Source organism: Musca autumnalis, unplaced genomic scaffold, assembly GCF_047663935.1.
Source record: "Musca autumnalis isolate F117 unplaced genomic scaffold, ASM4766393v1 scaffold_4, whole genome shotgun sequence".
Taxonomy (NCBI): domain Eukaryota; kingdom Metazoa; phylum Arthropoda; class Insecta; order Diptera; family Muscidae; genus Musca; species Musca autumnalis.
In genome coordinates, this window is record NW_027411977.1 from 50,703,661 (window position 1) to 50,725,983 (window position 22,323).

The following is a 22,323-nucleotide window of genomic DNA, read 5'->3' on the forward strand; positions in this document are numbered from 1 at the left end:
TTTAAATTTATAAAAAATTTATTTATTCGTTTTCATCTTAGGAACTAAACTTATGTTACAATAAAGAATATTTTAAATTTGTCATCGGTTTAAATTCTAAAAATTCTGAACACAATTTACGACATTCAATTACAACTAAACATATACATATGTACGTATGTATATAACAAAAATATCGTATTTATTTATTTAGTATATATAATTTATATTTAATGACTATTGTTTTATTCGTTTAGGGTGCTATACGAGTTTCGGCTGTTCCTCGTCCTCTGAGAGCACAGTCTAAAGATTTGTACTCGTGTTAAGTCGACAGCAGTAACGTTTAGGCAAACAAATAACAAACCTAAAACTAAGTTCGTAATAATAATTTAGCCAATATAATTCGCGAATCCAAATTGTTTTCGACTAAATAATCACAATTTTTTGATGTGGTCCTGGGGTCGGGCTTTTGGTCCTAGGTAGTGCATTTTAGAAGTTGAATGGTATAGCTGGACGGGGATATGAATAACCACGTTGGGTTGTGGGCAGTTCAAATTTTATGGCAGGTGTGGGATATGAGTAACCCTTGTTTGTTGGCTGAGGAGGCTGTGTGGGCCTTTGTGTAGTTTTTGTTGGCAATTCCAATTTTACAGCTGGTGTGGGATAGGAATAGCCTTGTTTGGTTGGTTGTGGAGGTTGTGTAGGCCTTTGTGTAGTTTTGGTTGGTAGTTCCAACTTCACAACGGGTGTGGGGTATGAGTAACCTCTGGTGGGTTGGGGACGTTGTGTTGTTCTTTGTGTAGTTTTGGTTGGATATACAAACGGTTCAGCGGGTGTGGGATATGAGTAACCTTTGGTGGGTTGGGGAGGTTGTGTTGGTCTTTGTGTAGTTTTGGTTGGATATACAAACGGTTCAGCGGGTGTGGGATATGAGTAACCTTTGGTGGGTTGGGGAGGTTGTGTTGGTCTTTGTGTAGTTTTGGTTGGATATACAACGGTTCAGCGGGTGTGGGATATGAGTAACCTTTGGTGGGTTGGGGAGGTTGTGTTGGTCTTTGTGTAGTTTTGGTTGGATATACAAACGGTTCAGCGGGTGTGGGATATGAGTAACCCTTTGTGGGTTGGGGAGGTTGTGTTGGTCTTTGTGTAGTTTTGGTTGGATATACAAACGGTTCAGCGGGTGTGGGATATGAGTAACCTTTGGTGGGTTGGGGAGGTTGTGTTGGTCTTTGTGTAGTTTTGGTTGGATATACAAACGGTTCAGCGGGTGTGGGATATGAGTAACCTTTGGAGGGTTGGGGAGGTTGTGTTGGTCTTTTGTGTAGTTTTGGTTGGATATACAAACGGTTCAGCGGGTGTGGGATATGAGTAACCTTTGGAGGGTTGGGGAGGTTGTGTTGGTCTTTGTGTAGTTTGGTTGGATATACAAACGGTTCAGCGGGTGTGGGATATGAGTAACCTTTGGTGGGTTGGGGTGGTTGTGTTGGTCTTTGTGTAGTTTTGGTTGGATATACAAACGGTTCAGCGGGTGTGGGATATGAGTAACCTTTGGAGGGTTGGGGAGGTTGTGTAGGTCTTTGTGTAGTTTTGGTTGGATATACAAACGGTTCGGCGGGTGTGGGATATGAGTAGCCCTTGGTGGGTTGAGGAGGTTGTGTGGTTCTTTGTGTAGTTTTGGTTGGCAATTCCAACTTCACAGCAGGAGTGGGATATGAGTAGCCTTGGTGGGTTGAGGAGGTTGTGTGGGCCTTTTTGTACTTTTAGTTGGCAATTCAAACTTAACAGCTGGTGTGGGGTATGAATAACCCTTGGGTTGGTTGGGGAGGTTGTGTTGGCCTTTGTGTTGTTTTTGTTGGTAACTCAAATTTCACAGCTGGCGTGGGATAAGAATAACCCTTGGTTGGCTGGGGAGCTTGTGTTGTTCTCTGGGTCGTTTTGGTTGGCAATGTAAATTTCACAGCCGGTGTTGGGTAAGAATAACCCTTGGTAGGATGTTGTGTAGTTTTCGTTGGCAATTCTAATTTGTTAGCCGGTGTTGGGTACGAATAGCCCTTTGTAGGTTGTGGAGCTGGGGTTGGTCTTTGTGTGGTTTTTGGTGTCAATTCAAATTTCACTGCCGGTGTGGGATATGAATAACCTTTTGTTGGTTGTGGAGCTGGGGTTGGTCTTTGTGTGGTTTTTGGTGTCAATTCAAATTTCACTGCCGGTGTGGGATATGAATAACCTTTTGTTGGTTGTGGAGCGGGCTTAGTTGACTCTTCGAATGGTACCTTTGGTACAGGATAGGAATAGCCTTGTTTCTGTCGTTCATCAAATGGTACATTTGGAGGTGGATAAGAGTATCCATTTCCCTGAGTTTCAGCAACTAAATAATTTGAGACCGGTGCATAATAACCACTTGGAAAATATTGAGCCACACTTAAGCTGCTTATGCCCAGCAATAGCAGGGATACATGTATAAATTTCTGAAAAAAAAAACAAACAACAACAAAAATGATTAAGTAAATTTCCACAATATTTTAGTTTGTAAATAAGTATAAAATGTGCTAATAATTTTTTCTCTTGTTGGATCATGGCAACCTTTAGCGGTTTTCCGTTGAAGACATACATTGAACTTTTCATTGGCATAAAAAGTGTGGCACAAGCACTACATGGCTAATACAAGTTGAAACACTTTGTATGAGACAAAAACGTTTGTATATTTCCACAAAGCTGTCTGTATACCTTGTGACCTGATGTTTTGTTTTTGTACCGGATATTCATTTTATTTGACTTATGCACCTAAGATGATGATTGACCGCAAACTTGTGTATGAAGTGTTTTGTTTACTTTTTGGTGTATTCTAAGTTTCTTTAGATGATATTCACGCTCTAAGTATAATATTTTTGTGTTTTTTTTTTTAATCTACACAGCTTAGTCTCGCATGGCAATAAAATCGGTAATAACACCATAATTAAAATAAATCTACTAAGAACATTCATTATTGCCGGCTGAGTTGCCAGGGTGCTAGAGGTGTTAAAATAGTTGTGGGAAAAAAGGGCTGAGTCGTTTTGAATTCCTCAAGTTTTATTAAATTTCAATTTGCCCTGAAATCCAATACTTCCAAATTTTGGTCACTTCCATTTAACAGTTCCACTTCTAGCCGCTTTAAATATACGCCAAATATCTGTCATAATATACAATATTTCAACATATGATTGCTATCACTGTTTAGTTTACAAAATATTTTTTATAATTTTTTTTTAGTCATTTCCTCTCTTAATGTCTTACTCTCAAGGTTAGTTGTACTGACTTGTAAACAATGGGAGGAAACAACAACAAAAACTAGCTCAATTTGCTTTAAAGTGACAAACTTCACAAGTTTTGGAAACTGTAACACTTACACCAATCACCATCATAATTTTAGCATAAAATTTTCATAAACAAAAAATAAAACAAAAAGCGAAAAACGCACCTAGTTTTGTGCGTATCTTTATGTGTTCTTTTGGCTTCATACAAAACAATGACATATCTTCAAGTGATGATGGCATGCCATGAAGTGTTATTGTTTTATTTTGTTTCATTTTTGGAAAATCGTGTTGTAGGTGTTTCATGACTTGGTAATATTTTTTCCCCTCTTCTAGCTGTGAAAATTTCAATCATAAACGAATGTACTGACATTCTGTTATGTTTGCTGTTTTTTCTTTTTTTTTTGTAAACATGAATGTCTGAATTTGTGTATACATTAGTACCCACATGCTTTTAATTGCAACAACTGTTGTTGTTGTTGGCATATGACTAAAATTATAGGCTCAATGGGGGAGTTTTGTAAACATTGAAACAAAGCCAAATTTAGCATAGAATATATAATTTTTTTGCATTAAAATATATGCATAATTTGTTGAATAAATTGTTAATGATCTACGCTTTGTGTGCAAATGTGATGATGTTTTTTAAGAAAAATAGTAATTACCAAAAATAATTTTAGAAAAATACAAAAGACTTAAGACACAAACTCATAGTTTATGACATGTTCCTTCGTGATCTTAAACTTTAAGTGGAAAGTGTGTGGTAATGTGGTAATTTCTTGCAGATATTTGTATGTTTAAAATTTTTTATGTATAGACATAAACATACGTGTGTACATATAATGCATACATAAATATATGTATGGTATTTTACGAATAAATACATTCACAATATTGACAATTATTATTATTATTATTATTATTATTATTATTATTATTATTATTATTATTATTATTATTATTATTATTATTATTATTATTATTATATTATTATTATTATTATTATTATTATTATTATTATTATTATTATTATTATTATTATTATTATTAATTATTATTATTATTATTATTATTATTATTATTATTATTATTATTATTATTATTATTATTATTATTATTATTATTATTATTATTATTATTATTATTATTATTATTATTATTATTATTATTATTATTATTATTATTATTATTATTATTATTATTATTATTATTATTATTATTATTATTATTATTATTATTATTATTATTATTATTATTATTATTATTATTATTATTATTATTATTATTATTATTATTATTATTATTATTATTATTATTATTATTATTATTATTATTATTATTATTATTATTATTATTATTATTATTATTATTATTATTATTATTATTATTATTATTATTATTATTATTATTATTATTACTATTATTATTATTATTATTATTTTTAAATAAAATCTGGGTTTTTCAAATCCGGTCGGTTTTTTTTCAAAATCGGTTTTTACGTGTTTTACCCAGAATATCGTTATTTCCGGAAACAAACAAATATTTGTTGTGGATTTTTCGATACTAATATATTAAGGAAATGCTGTACGTTTGATACAAACAGTTTTTGAAATAATTATGGTAAATATATATCAACAAAATATAGAAAACATACGACGGACCTTGTAAAAATTGTGATTACGTCAACGGGGGGAAGTCGAACTGAACCAAAATAATTAATATTTAATTTTATAATTGATATAATCCACATAATAAAAGCAATGTAAGAGAATGTATCACTTAAAGTTCGACACAACTATGTATACAGCGATACATTCACCACAAACATCGGAGTGAAACAAGGTTGCCCTCTATCCCCGCTATTGTTAGCGCTAGTACAGGGTGTTTTTTTATTTTATTTATTTTTATTTATTTTATTTATTTAATTCATTTTGTAATACAAGCCATCAAGGCCAAAAACATTACAAAGTATAATTCAACTGAGTAAGATAATAAAATAAAAGAGTAAGATAATAAAATTAAACATCAAAGAATATAAGTAAATATGAGTAAAATATGGTTCCCCAACCATAAAATTTGAGAAAGAAAGAAGAAAGAAAGAAATAATAAGTCCTAGTCAGCAGTAGTCATAAAAATCAAAGTGCCTAGCCCGGCTAGTTTGGCCACAAAAGAACTGGAGAAGTTTTAACTTAAAAAGATTGTTGGAATGAGAGAAAACCCGTAACTCTGACGGTAAACGATTCCAGCTTCGAGCTATTCGTACTAAAAATGATCTTCTAAATACGTTTTTCCAAATTCTTGGGATAGGAATTTGCGGGTTTCTGAACGAGCGACCAAAGCTAAAACCACTATATAAAGAGACTGGTTTAGCAGTCTTTATTATTTTATGGAATGAAATCAAATTCCTAAAATGCACATATCTGTTGAACGTACATCCAAGAAATCTTATGACATAACTTGACACATGATTTCTTCTAGGAATGTTGTAGACAAACCGGGTTATTGTATTTACTAGCCGCTTTATCCTATTCAGGTGGATACCCACAGTACCTGTAAAAACTTCAAATCCATAGTTAATGTGTGACATAAGTAAGGCATGGCCAATCTTATATTTTATATGGAAAGGTAAGTGCATGTTGCAACCATAAATCCTACGCAACGAAGATACAACTTTACCTGATAACGCATCAATGTGATGTTTGAAAGAAAGTTCACTGTCGATTATTATGCCTAGACATTTGTGTCGGTCTAGAACCTGCACCCTGTCATGCTGTATAAAAATATCAAACTGTGGAATAACGCGATTTGATGCAGGAAACAAAATGGCTTTGCTCTTAGCAGAATTAATAGATAATGAGTTGCAGCTGGTCCAACTAACTACATTCCTCAGGCAGTCATTAATGTTGGTTTGACATACATCAGGTAAATCCGGACAACCACTAAAGAGCAGAAACATGTCATCTGCGAACATAAAGGTATCACAATCATTAGAACTTGTGTGAATTGGCAAGTCATTTACATATAATATAAACAATAGGGGCCCCAAAACTGATCCTTGGGGAACTCCCGAGAAAATGGATACAAAATCCGATTGAAGTCCATTATAAGTCACATATTGTGTCCTTCCAGACAGGTAAGAATATATAAGTTTACAAGCAGTATAGCAAAACCCAAACTGTTGGTTCAACTTAGCAATCAATCGATTATAGTTAATTGAATTAAACGCTTTGGATAAGTCCAGAGAAATCAGCATGCTTAGTTTTCCAACATTGGCATTTTCCCGAATTTTGTCAGTAAGACTCAGTAGCAAATGTGTTGTGCTGTGCCCAGGTCTAAAAGCATATTGTGAATGACAAATCAAACTGGAACAGTGTTGAACTATTTGATTTCTCATAACGTGCTCAATAATTTTAGAGATAGCCGGAAGAATCGAAATCGGCCGAAAATCATCAGGTCCACTTACGTTCTTGGTTTTGGAATGGGAACAACCCGACCTATCTTCCAAGCCTGAGGAAAAGATGATGTCATTAGAATACCATTTACCAAATCTGTTATAACATTTGACAAATAAGGAAAAATTATTTTGATGAAGGTAATCATAGTTAAAAGAAAGAGAAGCAAATATCAAAGAATGATCCGAAATTGTAGGACTTTGGACTTGATCAGAAAATTTAACAAATGACGAATCACTACAGAGTATAAAGTCAATTAATGATGTACTCCTTCTTCTCAAGTTAAAATGCGTTGGTTTGGAATTATGCACAACAGATAGATTGAATCGAGAGCAAAGAGAACGAAACGTGTCAGATCTTGCTACGTTAAACAAATTGTAATTGAAGTCGCCCACAGTAATTATGTTTGGTTCAAGTGAAAAATAATTCCGGTGATAAGACTCAAAATCACCTATACTGCCGAAAGGCAGGTAGACAACACCGAATATAATCTTAGTATTATTCAGATCTAATTTCACAAAAAGAGACTCACAACTTGCAACAGGGACAGCAAAACTACGCTCAAATCGAAGTCCATTCGAAACATAAATGGCCACACCGCCTCCTCTCCTAGATGTAGAGCGATCATTACGAATTAGTCTGTAGCCTGGAATAGATACAGCAGAGTCAGGAATATCATCCGTAAGCCAGGTTTCAGATACAGCAAAAAGATCTAAAACATTGTCATTTATAATAGACCTTATCTCATCCATTTTCATGGATGGTTTAACACTCCTGCAGTTCCAGTGCCCTATTTTTAATTGGTTCTGGAAAGGCATTAAAGCCGATTTCAGATATGTGCTGCTGCTAACTATAGGACCTAAGTTGTCATTAAAAGACATCAAAATGTTTAAAAAAATATGTGATGGGGAACCAAAGAAAATGTATTATTAGTATGAAATTCAATAAAAATGTATACAAAAACATATAATCAATCTATAATACTGTTTACTGCTTTACAGCTGATCATGAGATTATTGAGATCATAAAAGTAATTAAATTCATAAAAAAAAATTAACGTGATGGCAAATACTACTGAGCAGGTGAAGTTTCGGATTGCTGCAACAATGAATTACAGTAGTTCATATCTCGCTTGGACTTTACACCACTAGGATCGTTATCTCAACCAGTACATTGTCTCTATTCAAAATTTTAAACTTTGATATAATATTTAACTTGCGAAGTTTACTGCATATCACACTCAGATTAGCAGCAGCTGGAGTGTAATGGTCATTAAGATACACACGGCTTATAACGTCACTGCCAGGACCATCAGTAATGATATCACACACACGCAAGGAACGGGTTTTGAAATATTGTTTCATTAATTCATCTCGCAGTGCTACATTATTTAGTTTAACCAGAATTTGCTTCCTTCCATGGATATAACAAACATGGTTTACATCACTTCTATTTAAGCTGACCTTGTAGAATGTAAGCCAGCGAAATAACAGGCAGAATAAGATCCTGAAGACCATCCGGTAAACCACCAATAACAAAATCACCACGATTAATTACGTCTATGCAGGATATTGTTTTCAACTTCCAATTTTGATATCTTGGATTTCGCCATCTCTTCAACATCATGAACACGGTCGTTGCATTTAATGATGTCAGCTTTGATCTCCGCCAAACAAGAACTCAAATCTGCTTTCATACCCTGAATTGCACTTGTAATAGTATTGAGTTCAGATTGGTGGACTCCCAACAAATGATTCTAGTTGCTTTTTAACATCTCGAATATCACGGGCAACAGCATTGTTATCACGTATGTTCCCGAGATTACATTCATAAGCTGAACAGATAAAAGAGGCTGCACTAGATGATTTAAAGTATGACAGATCTTTTTCTGTATGTTTCGCACAAGACACATGGATCCACTTGCAGCATATTCTACATTCTATGCTCCCTTGTTTGGTTATAGGATTTGAGCACAATCCACATTTATCATTCGGTTTTATTAGCTTTAGAAGCCGGCATTTCAACAACAACAACAGCAGCAATTTACAGGCGGCACCAACAAAATATTCACGTCAACGGTATTCTTTACCAATGTCAAAAGAAGAATGCAAAAGATGATGCAACACCACGCCAAAAAGTTTTTTCCGAATTATCCGAGAAATAAACTAGGTTTCAGCAAATCTCCAATTTTATACAGCATAAATTTTACTTCCGAATGTACTACAGCAAAAATTTTCACAAGACAACAGCGAAAAAGTAAATAAATCAGCACACGATCAGCTGCGATATAAACAAACGTTTACTCAGCCATAGGGTTGCCAAGTTTTTTTAAGCTAGATAGAACCTTAAATCGTAAAAAGTAACACAAAAAATTAAATTTTGATGAAACTTTTTTTATTTGTTTCAGAAACTCTGACAAATCATCATGAATAGACTCACGCATGAACAACGCTACGAAATTATCCAAATTTACTTTGAAAATCAGTCGTCGATTCGCGCAACTTATAGACGTTGTTTTATCGCAAAATTGTGTTCAGCGATGAGGCGCATTTTTGGCTTAACGGGTTTGTTAATAAGCAAAATTGCCGCATATGGAGTGAGACCAATCCACAAGAGACCCTAAAGACTCCATTACATCCAGAAAAATGCACCGTATGGTGCGGTTTTCACGCTGGTGGCATCATCGGACCTTATTTCTTCAAAAATGAGGCCGGAGCTCCCGTAACGGTCAATGGAGATCGTTACCGCACCATGATCAATGATTTTTTGTTTGAAAATATGGATGACATTGATCCGGAGGAGATGTGGTTTCAACAGGATGGCGCTGCGTGCCATACGGCGAACGCAACCATCGACTTATTAAAATCAAAATTTGGCGATAAGTTGATTTCGAGAAGTGAAAATGTCAATTGGCCTTCAAGGTCGTGCGATTTGACACCTCTCGATTATTTCCTGTGGGGCTACGTGAAGTCACTGGTTTATGCTGATAAACCAGCAACAATTGATGCCTTGGAGGCCAGCATTGTTCGTGTTATTCGTAACATACGGCCAGCAGTGCTCGAAAAAGTGGCCAAAATTGGACGTCCAGAATGCACTTCGTCAAGAACAGCCGCGGTGCCCATATGCCCGAAATCATTTTCAAATGTTAATGTCACGTATTGATCTTTCGAATAAAAAAAATTTGATTACAATTTAATTTTTGTGTTATTTTTTACAATTTCAAGTTCTATCGGGCTTAAAAAAACACCCTTTACTTGACACTGTAATGGCCGAAATCTGGAAGAGAAAGAGAGGAATTGCATGGGATTTCAGCACCATCTTGAAGATTTGGACTTTGCAGACGATATATGTATAATATCCCATAAACATGGCGATATGCAAATCAAAATCAATGACTTAACAGTCCTCTGCAAACGCATCGGCCTTGAAGTCAACATCCGCAAGACTAAAGCCATGCAAATAAACGGCAACATCATTTCGTTGAACAATTCTGTTATCTAGGATGTATTATGTCAGCCCAAGGAGGAGTTCAGGACGATGTGAATTATAAACTGGGCAAAGCTATAACGGCCTTAGGCCGATTATCTAAAATAGGGAGATCTCCAGAAATATCCGCCCAAACCAAGTTACGTATATTCAATGCATGCGTCAAAACAAGATTATTGTATGGCAGCGAAGCATGGTTGACGTCAAACTCAATGCAAACACAAATAAGAAAATTCCTACGAATAATTTGGCGGATCTTCTGGCCTAACACAATATCCAATATTGATCTCTGGAGGAAGTCATACGAAGTACCCATTGGCAAACAAATAATGAAAAGAAAGTGAAGCTGGGAGGGCACACTCTTCGTAATACCCCCAACAGCATTGCAAGGTATGTTCTGGAATGGAATCCACAATGCAACAGAAGACGTGAACGTCCCAAGAACACATGGCGAAGAACGCTAACAACAGACGTCGCAAAAATAATCCGGTCATATAATGATATTAAAAATAAATGTCACGACAAAATAAAATGGAATACACGTGTAGATACCCTATGTTCCCAAGTGGAAAAAATAAAGGAAAACAAGTAAAAAAGCATTAAGTTCGGCCGGGCCGAACTTTTCATACCCTCCACCATAAAATATTCATTCCTGTCCCCAACTTTAAGTGAGTACGTTAAAATGTCAGATAATGTACATAAAATGCTTCATTCGGGAGGCCCTTTTTTATGGTGCCTATATCTAACTGTTGACAATTTTTGGTGGGCTAGAAATTGGGAGGTACTGTTATATAGGGGTTATAATAAAACATGGGCCTATGTTGACAGTTTTTGATGGGAGCCTTTAATGTCAAATAACTCCTAATTCGGTTAAAAAATTTAGCTAGAATCCTCAAAATATCGAAAATCGGTACATAACGTGGGAACTTCAAATGTCATTAACTGCTAGTTCGGAGGTATCTGGGCTATAGGAAAATATGAATTTAAATGAACAATTTTTGTTGCAGAATTTTTGTTGACTTTTAAATTTCAAATTACAGAAAGTTCGTCCAAAAAATAAAGCTAAGGTACGGAAAATCGGGAGGTTTGTTTTGGGGCTATACAAAAACATGGACCTACGTTCGGTTAAAGTTTTTAAGTAAAATCCTCAAAGTACCGAAAATAGGGAAGTATCGTTATATTGGGGCTATGTTGAAAATTGTTGATGCAGATGTGTGGTGACCACTACAACCTTCAAATGTCAAATTACAGTTAGTTCTGTTAAAAAATTGTAGCTAAAATTGCCAAATTACTGAAAATTGGGAGGTACCGTTACATGGGAGCTATATCCGAACATGGACCTATGTTGAAAATTTTTGATGGAGAGGTGTTGTGACCACTAAGAACTTCAAATGTCAAATTACTGCTTGTTCGGTTTAATATTGTAGCTAAAATCATCAAATTACTGAAAATCGGGAGGTACCGTTATATGGGGGTTTTCTTGACAATTTTTGGTGGAGAGGTGTGGTGACCACTAAGAATTTCAAATGTCAAATGTTTCAAATTACAGATAATTCGGTTAAAACTTGTTGGTAAAATTCTCAAAATACCTGAAGTCGGGCGGTAACGTTATATGGGGGCTATTCCAAAACATGGACCTATGTCCACTAGTTATATAAGTTTATTGACATTTAAGAACCCTAAATGTCAATTGATAGCTAAATCGGTCTGAAAATGTAGATAAAAACGTCAAAATGCCGTAAATCGGGGTACCGTTATATGGGGGCTATACCAAAACTTGGACCTAGGTCCACAACTTTTGTTATATAAGTTTAGTTACACTTAAGAACCCTAAATGTCTGAAAATGTAGCTAAAAACGTCAAAATACCGTGAATCGGGGGGTACCGTTATATGGGGGCTATACCAAAACGTGGACCTATGTCCACAAGTTTTGTCACATAAGTTTATTGACAATTTAACAACTTCAAATGTCAAATTATAGCTAAATCGGTGTGAAAATGTAGCTAAACCCGTCAAAATACCGTAAATCGGGGGGTACCGTTATACGGGGGCTATACCAATACGTGGACCTATGTCCACAGATTTTGTTATATAAATTTATTGACTTTTAAGAACCCCCAAATGTCAAATTATAGCTACATCGGTCTGAAAATGTAGCTAAAAACGTCAAAATACCGCAAATCGGGGGGTACCGTTATATGGGGCTATACAAAACGTGGACCTATGTCCACAACTTCTAATTTATAAGTTTATTAACACTTAAGAACCCTAAATGTCAAATTATAGCTACATCGGTCTGATAATGTAGCTAAAAACGTCAAAATACCGTATATCGGGGGGTACCGTTATATGGGGGCTATACCAAAACGTGGACCTATGTCCACAACTTTTGTTATAAAAGTTGATTGATACTTAAGAACCCCTAAATTTCAAATTATAGCTAAATCGGTCTAAAATGTAGCTAAAAACGTCAAAATACCGCAAATCGGGGGGTACCGTTATATGGGGGCTATACCAAAACGTGGACCGATATAGCCCATCATCGAACTTGACCTGCCTGCAAACAAAAGACGCATTTTCCCAAAATTTCAGCGTCCTATCTCTATTTTTGTGGATGCTAGAGTGATTACCACAGACTGACGGGACGGACGGACGGACGGACGGACGGACGTGCTCAGATCGACTTAGAATTTTACCCTGATCAAGAATATATATACTTTATAGGGTCGGAAATGAGTATTTCAATGCGTTACAACGGAAAAACAAACTTAATATACCCTCCATACTATGGTGGAGGGTATAAAAATATTTGACTACTGTCGAATGGTACTGATTGAAAGCGTTGCTTGTCTTCTTGATTAGCATTTTACATGTCTTTAATACACCAAATAGAGATGTGTGAATTCAAATAAAAAAATGAAAAAAGGGAGATGTGCGCAAACTTAAAATCATCAAACTCCTACTAACCACCGTTACGATCCTATCAGAATTAGGTGATTGCAAAAAAAAAGAGATGGACTTTTGCGATATCTCCATTTTTTGACCTTCTACGCCAACCTACTTTGCAACAATGTAAAGGAAATCGTATCTCCTTCCATTCACGGGCTTTTCTTTTGAAATACGCCTACTAGAAGCGGATGGGATTTTCTACTTTCATAGTCAGGCATTGTTTTTGGATGGTCCCCAAACAAAGCTGTAATATTCATCATTATAACTAAAATCGCAAAAATGAAGAGTTGGGTTTAATTAGCGACTATTGCGATATATTCGTTGTTTGACAACATACTTAACATAGTTAGGAAGATGGTATTTTCTATTTTCATTGTCAGGTTTGGTTTTGGTATACCACTTATAGACGCTGAGATATTTGCTTTGGAAGAAACCTTCACTTCTTCTCTAAATAATTTTTTTGTCCATTCAAACCCCGTAATATTGTCCGGCCATCACCAAAATCAGTAGTTTTTTTATCCTCCAGAACCCCCATCAACACCCAAAATTTGGCGACGATCCGATCTAAATTGCCACCTGTAGTGTGATTACAGAGTTTAGATGGAGAGAAGGACGGACGAACAAACATAGCCAGATCGACTCAGCTCGTCGGGACATTCATTTTGGTATATATAAGTATGGGTCTACGACCATTTTATCGATGCACAACCAACTTATAATACCCTCCCCACATAGTGGTGCAGGGTATAAAAATGCAACGCCTCCTTTAAAGGGTCTGACAATTATTTAAAAAATCAACGCCTATTAAGAGGGTCCGAAAATTAAATAAAAAATCCGCGCCTCCTTTAAAGGGTCTGAAAATTATTTCAAAATATTCAACGCCTCCTTTAAAGGGTCTGAAAATTATTTCAAAATATTCAAAGCCTTCTTTAAAGGTTCTACAAATTATTTTAAAAAATTTCCACGCTGCCGTTAAAGGGTCTAAAAATATTAAAAAAATCCACGCCTCCTTTAAAGAGTCTAAAGATTGTTTAAAAAAATTCCACACCTCCTTTAAAGGGTCTATACATTACTTTATACAGACGGACGGACACACATCTCAAAATCGCTTTATGTCGTCGAGATATGAAGATTGGTATACCACATTGGGGGTCTCCGACGAATATTTCGCGGTGTTACATGAATTTTTGCCAAAACCAACATATAATACCCTACAAAAATGGTATAAAATTTCTACAAAAATGGTTTGGTTTTTCCTTTTCTAACTAGATTGGACACAGATTGCAAGATGTAATTTCGAGGAAAAAGCGTTTAAAGTTTTGATTTTACTCACAAGACACAATCGATTCTTTCCCTTAAACTCTCATATCGCAGCCAATTTTGTTCTGATCGACTTGAAATTTTACTGCCACTTATAATTAAAAAAGACGCCTATAAAAATTTTAGATTTTTGGAAATTTGCACGTGGGAGTAACGCTTTAATTAGAACATTTGCTTTTCCTTTTTAATTTATTAGTTTCTATTCATTTTGACACACTTTTTTGTTGATATAAACGCCAAACCATTCTTTTTCAGCCTTAAGCGAGACAATAACTATTATTTTATTTACACTATCTATCCATTTTAAGCAAAAGAATAGCATAATAAATAACAGGTGTAATAAAATACGTTTTAATTTGGATATGACAAGAGTAACAAAAATTAAAAACAACATTAATGAATATTTAACATATCGTTTCTTTATACTTATAAGGAAATACACCAACCAAATGACGTACATTTAAATTTATGACAATCAAAATTTGTTTTCCACTTCCATATTTTTCGATGTTGTTTTGATGAATTTTAAATAAAATGTAAAGCGGATACATTCTGTCAAAAGCAACAGTGCGAATTTTATTTAAAAATAAACATCAAAAAGCATTCAAACATCAAAAAGCAAGCAAGAGAGAAATAATCACAATTATTTCGATTTGTTCCGTATTCTTTGGTGATGAAATTTGCATGTTTACACGTATTTTATCTCTTTTTTTTTGGTAATTTTTATGACACATGTTAGTATTCATATGTATATTAAGCAAAGGCTTGTTTTAAACACCTTTACTTAATATAATTAGCATAACTGTTTGTTATCATTTAAGTCTGAGATGAGCATGATGGTTAACACGCACTCTTGCATGACTCAGACCTTTGGCTTCCCTCCCTCAAAGTGGTAGTAATCCGTAGAAAAATTCCAAAGGCCAAACAGAAACAAAAATTATATGAATTTCACAAATTGTTAGCAAATTTACTAATTTTAGTGTGGAAAATGATTCCACAGTATAAAGTGGTATACATAATTATGAAGATAATATTTTAAATTCTTGAAAAAGAAGAAGTGGAAGAGGAGAAGTGGTATACGCATTTTATTCATAATTTAAACATTTTTGGAAATTATCTTTCAATGGACCCAAAAAAATGATATTATTACTTAAGAAATGTGGGAATAAAATGTCCAACAACTGTCAAATAATACATTGTCAGTTTAATAACTTTATGCCTCCCAACGTTTGGAGCAGAGCACACTGGTCGAAAACACAGATCTCGCGGCGCGAATTTCAAAAAAAAAAAAAACAAACAAAATACAAAAAGATTACAGGCACTTTGCTGACAAAAATTTTGTTTTTCGTTTTTGTTGTTTTAAATATTCACTCAGCTATTCACTATCAAATACAAGAAATTTTGCTGCATTTGATTAAAAAAATGCTAAAAAAATTAACTTCACATGTGTTTAAATGTCAAATAAATTAGTAATATCGATTATAGAACTTTGCTGCCAAAAATTTTGTTTTTTTTTTTTTTTCATTTTTGTTGTTGTAAATATTCACTCAACTATTCACTATCAAATACAAGAAATTTTGCTGCAGCAGACTTAAAAAAAATTGTTGCTAAAAATTATCTTCACATTTGTTTAAATGTTAAATAAGTTCGTAATAAAACTGAACAACATTTATTTTTAAATGATAGCGAAGGGTGTGATTTAAGGTGATTTAAGTTATAAAAAATAGTTTGGGGTCTGGATCTGGGTCTTGTTCCATACATTGCTTCTTGTAAACTTGGCCGATTATTTCTTGGGGAATAAAATTAGACTCTCTGGATACAGAATAACCACATTAAGGATGCAAATATTTGCAAATCTTCTGATAACTGCACTTTTATAATATGGGATTTGCTTGAAATTAATACAAATTTAGCTGTGCATTTGTATGGGAGCTATATCAAACAAGCAAAAAAGTGTCAGTCGGCTTTGTCGACAGAGATATACCCTCAGCCTATGTGAATTGAATCTTTTATCTACGCACAGATCAAATGTATTTAGAGAAATTTGTGGCTTTTTGAACCTTAGAACGTGCCGACAAAAATGTGTATTAGGATTAGAGTGTTGCGGAATAGGTACTAAAAGGGCGCGGCGCTCTTGAAGCAACTTTAAATGGAAAGTGCTTACACCTGGGAAGTTTTTGCGGATTCTGAAACTAAAAAGTTCATAGATGAGAAAAATCAAGAAACAAAAAAAATCGCCGGAGCGCTTTATGAATAAATCGCGATTCAAGTTGACATTTTTAGGGGTTTTTTTAGGTTTTCACATTTTTGCTTGGAAACCGCAAGTCCTATGGAAATGGGACAAAAAAATTTTGTTGCAATGAAAATTGTCTACATGTAGTCCGGTCAAAATAGACATGCGTATAAGGGGGAAATAGCAAAAATTCCCACAAAGCTGAATTTTGGTGGAGAGCTAGGGTTGGCCATTAGAAGCAACGTCCTAAAAGTCCCCATCGATCCCATGTGTGCAAAACAAGTTATTCGGGGTCAAAGGTCATTTTTGGAGGCATTATTCAGTTTTTTTAATTTTTCTCAAACACGGTAAGACTTAGCAAAAGCCGGCTAAAGTAAAAGTTGTAGATTTAATAATTGTCTACAAGAGTGGTCTTTATGGTTCTTAAAAAAGACTTACCATTTTCGAGATATCGCGATCTAAAAGTCAAATAAAAAATTAGCCGCCTAAGTGTATTATGAGGTGAACCGGTTAAAGTAACGACACTATGTGTTAGATACTTCCGTAAGCTTTCAAACGATATCCACTTTGCAGTAATCGGTTCTGTAGAACCGGGTCTAACCCGGTTTTTAAATTTGGCCTTTCGGGTCGAATAACCGTCGAACCGGATCAGCAACCGTTGAAAATTATACATTTCCGTAATCAGCGCAACACACCCTATCTTCGGACAAAACGTGAAAAAAATCGGAGAGTTTTCGTTGGGGTCGTTCCCGTTGGGCTTTCGATTATACATGTTAACCCACATGGGCTATTTTTGCATAAAATGACTCTAACATTGAATAACTCTACTAAACACGCTCCGATTTTGTTGGAATTTTTTTTAGAAGATAGCTATAATTTCGCTCTTCAAGAAAATATATATTTTTTTTGGGGACAGACCCGATTACTTCGCTTATTTTAGCCGGTTTGTCTGAATATGTGCATATTTCCCTTATAAGTGCATAAAAATCATGTGTTTTTTAGAACAGCTATATCTCAAGAACGGTTCCTTCTAGGAAAAAATTATAAAGGTCAAACTTGTAGATAATTTTTCTGTCTACAATATTTACTTTAGTCACATTTTGATCAGATCAACCGTTATTAAAAAAATAAATCCGAAAACATAAAAACCCTTAAAATTTGACCTTTGACCCCGAATAATTTTTTTTGCACACATGGGATCGATGGGGACTTTTAAGACGTTGATTCTAATGGCAAACCCTAGCTCTCCACCAAAATTCAGCTTTGTGGGAATTTTTGCTATTTCAATGTCTATTTTGACCGGACTAATGATTGAACTTTATGAAAAGTTCGTAGGTGTTACCGTTATTGAGATATGGAAGTTCAAATTGGGACAATGCTTAACTATCTTTAAGAGAAAACCGCTTACACCTGGGAAGTTTTTGAGGATTTTGAAACAGCAATGTTCGTATGTGAGAAAAATCCAAAAACAAGAAAAAATCGCGATTTATTTATCGCGGTAAAAATTCACATTTTTAGGTTTTTTTAGGTTTTCACGATTTTGCTTGGAAATTGTAAGTTCTATCGAAATGGGACTAAAAAAATGTTGTAGCAGTGAAAATTCTGTACAATTTTGGACCAAATCATGCTCTCCAACCACTACATATGGTGCCGTAGGGATTTTTACACATTTCAGGTTGTTTTCTCAAGACGTATGGACTTGCCCCTGAAAAAACGTTTACAGCCGTAATTGACGCAGCGAATGCAAAAAAAAAAAAAAAAATTAAAGTGATTCGAGAGCAGGTCTTAAAATAAACTTATCGGAATTTTGTGTGTGAGGTACCCGCAGGAGTGAACAAATATAGTCCATATTCAAACCAGATCTATATGTGTCAGATATGTTAGGATGTGTAAAGTATTTTTTTCGAACATTTTTGTACTTTTGTGAATGCCAAATTTTGGACCGAATCGACAGATCTATTCGGGAGTTATCTTGCGCTCCAACCACTACACACGGTAACATAGGGGTTTTTTTGCAGCTTTCAGGCTATTTTTTCAGGAAGTATGGACTCGCCCCTGATGAAACTTGTACCTTCGTATGGGGGGCAGCGAGTACAACTTGCTACAACAAAAATAAAGCGATTCAAAAGCTGGTCCTAAACTGAACTTCTCCGAAATTTTATGTGGGAGGTACCCGAAGGAGTGGATCGATTGAGTCCATATAGAAACCTCATCTAAGTCTGGTTGAAATTTCACCATATGCAAAGTATGGGCCAAATCGGTTACTTCCTTCAAGAGTTATCGTGCGCACAAAATTTCCGAACATTTCCGAATATTTTTATGGGGGAGGTATCGGAAGGAGTGGACCGAAATAACCCATCTTCGCACTTAAACTATGTTTAGACAAAATATTACGAATGCAAAATGTGGGTCCGAATCGGTTGATCCGTTCGGGAGTTATCGTGTGCACCAGGCAGACAGACGGTCGGACACAGCTAAATCAACTCCAAATTGTCTGAAACGGATTTCGTCGAAACATACTTGGGGTCTAAAACCAGTATTTCGATGAGGCACTTTTTCTCGTATGAAAGTGTATATACCCTTGTTAGCATAAATGCTGAGGTTAAAAATATGGACCTATCTTGAGAATTTTTTGCAAGTAGGAGATCTACCCCCGGAGACACTAAAATACCATATTATATCTAAATCTGTTAATAAATATAGGATAACAACTAAAAATTCAACGAATCCACGATGGGGCCAATAGCAGGTTTTCGAGGCAAAAAGTCAATTTTTGAAGTGAACAATTTGAAAAAAATAATAACGGATTTCGATTGCCAACACTCTGAATCACTAAAAATAAAAAAATAAATTAATCTGGTAACATCACATAGCGACATACTGATCTGGCAATGGTGACATATTTTCTTATGCATCATTTTCCGACATTCATTATAAATAAGTAGTGAAAGCATTTTAGGCGCCAAAAAGAACATTTCAACATTTTTATATTTTTTAAACATGGAAAGCTCTTCAATGGGTATGTAAAAAAAGATAGTGTTAACAAATAATAAAAATGTTATGTGTGTTAAATGTATTTTTGAGTTAAGATGTTATGTCTTTTTTGGAGTATTTTGCTTTGTTATCCATGTGTTCTCTGGAGTATAACTTTTGAGATCTAGGTAGATCTAGGATATTATATATATGTGGTGAAAGGTATTAATGTGTACTATCATTTTGTGAAAAAATTAGCTGCGCCCAGCTGCGCCTTTTCATAAAAATCTGATTTCAGATGTCGTAATACTTAAAAATATGGACATTTTTATGTTTTGGTTGGAGAATAATTGAAACCCATTAATGTTATCAATTGGATTTCGGAAAAATTTAATAGATGTATATAATAATAATATATAATTTCCAAGATATCGCAGACAAAATTTGGCTTTTGTGGCGGAATCTTAGCCGATTTTTACTAAATTTGGAACCTTGTTTTTTTAACTTATAACAAACCACGGACAAAACCATGAAATTTGAACATATGTATATAGGGGAGCTATTTCTATATCTGAACCGATTTCAATATAACTTGAAAAACTTATTTGTAGTCCGAATTCCGTAACATTTTCCAAATTTCATTGTAATTTGATGGAATTTGCATGCTTGGTCAATCATTTGCCTGAAATCGGGCGAACATATATATGGGAGCTATATTCAATTCTGAACCGATTTCAATATGATTTGTCAAAAATGTTTCTAGACCAAAATCCGTCACACATTTCAAATTTTGGATTGGTGACCAAATACCTAAAATCGGGCGAAAATATATATGGGAGCAATATCAAAATCTGAACCGATTTCAATATAACTTGGCAAACTTATTTGTAGTCCCAATTCCGAGGTATTTCCCAAATCGCATAAAAATTGGGCCGAATTTGCGTGTTTAGTCCATCAATTGCTTGAAATCGGACGAACATATATACGGGAGCTATATGTATGTATGAACCGATATGAACCAAATTTGGCATATTAGTTTCTAAGCCCATTATAAACATCTGTACAAAATTTGGAAGGTCTAGCTTGCCCCATTGATTTGCTGCCTCGAAAACCTGTCATTGGCCCCATCGTGGAATCGGGGGTACCATAAAGGGGGCTACATCGAAACATAAATCCGTATTGAAAATGTTTTGTAATAGTACGTTTATATATAAAAGGATTTAACAAACCCACTGAGTTTTAAATGTCAATTGCTTTGCGTACACGTCAAATAAATCCTCATTAAGAAGGTTAACCCTGCAATAGGCTACAATATAAACATGGCCTAAGAAGATTTTACACGCAGTGAGAAGACGGAGTGCAAAATTACAGCCAAGTAGTTTGAAAAAAGTGGTCGTTTCAAACGTATGGGACTGGGAAGTCCAGATATTGACGAAAATGGATCGCCTAACTATCACTCAATGCATAAAAATGATCAAAACCTACTACAAAAATTGTGACTTTTTCTTCGTTGATTTTTCGTGATTTTTGGACAAATTTTCTTCAGCGATGAAACACATTTCTCACTCGGTGGGTATGTTAATAATTGTTCCACAAACATCCCAGACGGGACAGGGGAGACTTCTCTCATATCAATGAGTGCACCCGAGTCCGAACGGCGTGTCCTTCAAACCACTTGTAGAGAAGTTTTACATGGTTGAAATACTCAGGAAATGTCGCCGATATTACTGAGGAGTATTTTGCCACTGTTGAAAATTTGATGTCGCCCAGCAGGGGAATCGAACCCACGACCCTCTGCGTGCAAGGCGGGTATGCACACCATTACACCACGGTGATTGGAACTTACTTCTTCGAAAACGACGATGGAACAACTATCACCATCAATTCGGAGCGTTATGATCATACGAGGGCTGAACGATAACTATCTGGCCTAACAATGAAAACGTGAATATTTAACATCAAAAATAGATTTATTGTTTTCTTAAGCAGTCTCCAGCATGATTTATACGCTTTCTCATGCGCTCAAACCAATTGTTGAATCCCTTTTCCCACTTCGATTTAGACAACTCCTAAACATGGTTTTTGAATGCTTTTACAGCATCTTCTGGCTTCGAAAATCGTTGACCACGCCTTTTTTTGATATACTGGAAACAAATAAAGTCATTGGATCTCCAGTTAGGGCTGTACGACTGATGACCCATCAATTCCACGTTTTGTCCGGTGAAACAGGCGCTGGTTTGAATCGATGTGTGAGAGCTCGAATTGTCATGATGCACAATGATTCGCCTTTTCTTGTTCGTTTTTCGAATTTCTCAGAAGACTTCTGGCAAACAAATTATAGTGTACCACTCACAATTAACCGTCCTACATTTCTGAAGCCGTATAGTCGCCACACGGTCAGTTTTACCGATGAAACAGGCGACCATTTGCTTCGAAGTGCTTCTTACATGAACAACTTTCGTTGGATTTGGCCCGCTTTCGAAGACCTAATCGGACGATTCCTGTTTTGTTTTGGGGATCCTAAGTATAGATCCAAGATTCGTCTGTGGTAAATTTATAAACGTTGTTCGAAGTTGTTTAGTATTTCTTTGCACCAATCCACAAAAGCCTCTTCTTGAGCTATTGTCAAATTTTTCTGGATCT

The 22,323-nt window shown here is 35.1% G+C and overlaps 2 protein-coding genes across 3 annotated transcripts in view; both read right to left on the minus strand.

Annotated features, from left to right (window-relative positions):
* On the minus strand, positions 1-1,736 carry LOC141402942 (uncharacterized; the record flags this gene model as incomplete). Its single annotated transcript, XM_073985069.1, has 1 exon — positions 1-1,736. A coding segment is annotated over one exon (1,020 nt), but the record flags the coding sequence as incomplete, so codon positions are not given.
* LOC141404375 (uncharacterized) overlaps positions 1-22,323 on the minus strand; it is a 41,785-nt gene continuing 19,462 nt past the window's right edge. Inside the window, exons 3-4 of one of the 2 annotated variants that reach the window (XM_073987934.1) lie at positions 2,204-2,444; positions 1,600-2,116 (exon numbers count right to left, since the gene is read on the minus strand). In XM_073987934.1, the coding sequence (XP_073844035.1) occupies positions 1,758-2,116; positions 2,204-2,444 (600 nt within the window). In that variant the 3' untranslated portion in view covers positions 1,600-1,757. Of the gene's footprint in view, positions 2,445-22,323 lie in introns of both variants that reach the window. The other variant, XM_073987933.1, reaches the window with a different exon arrangement.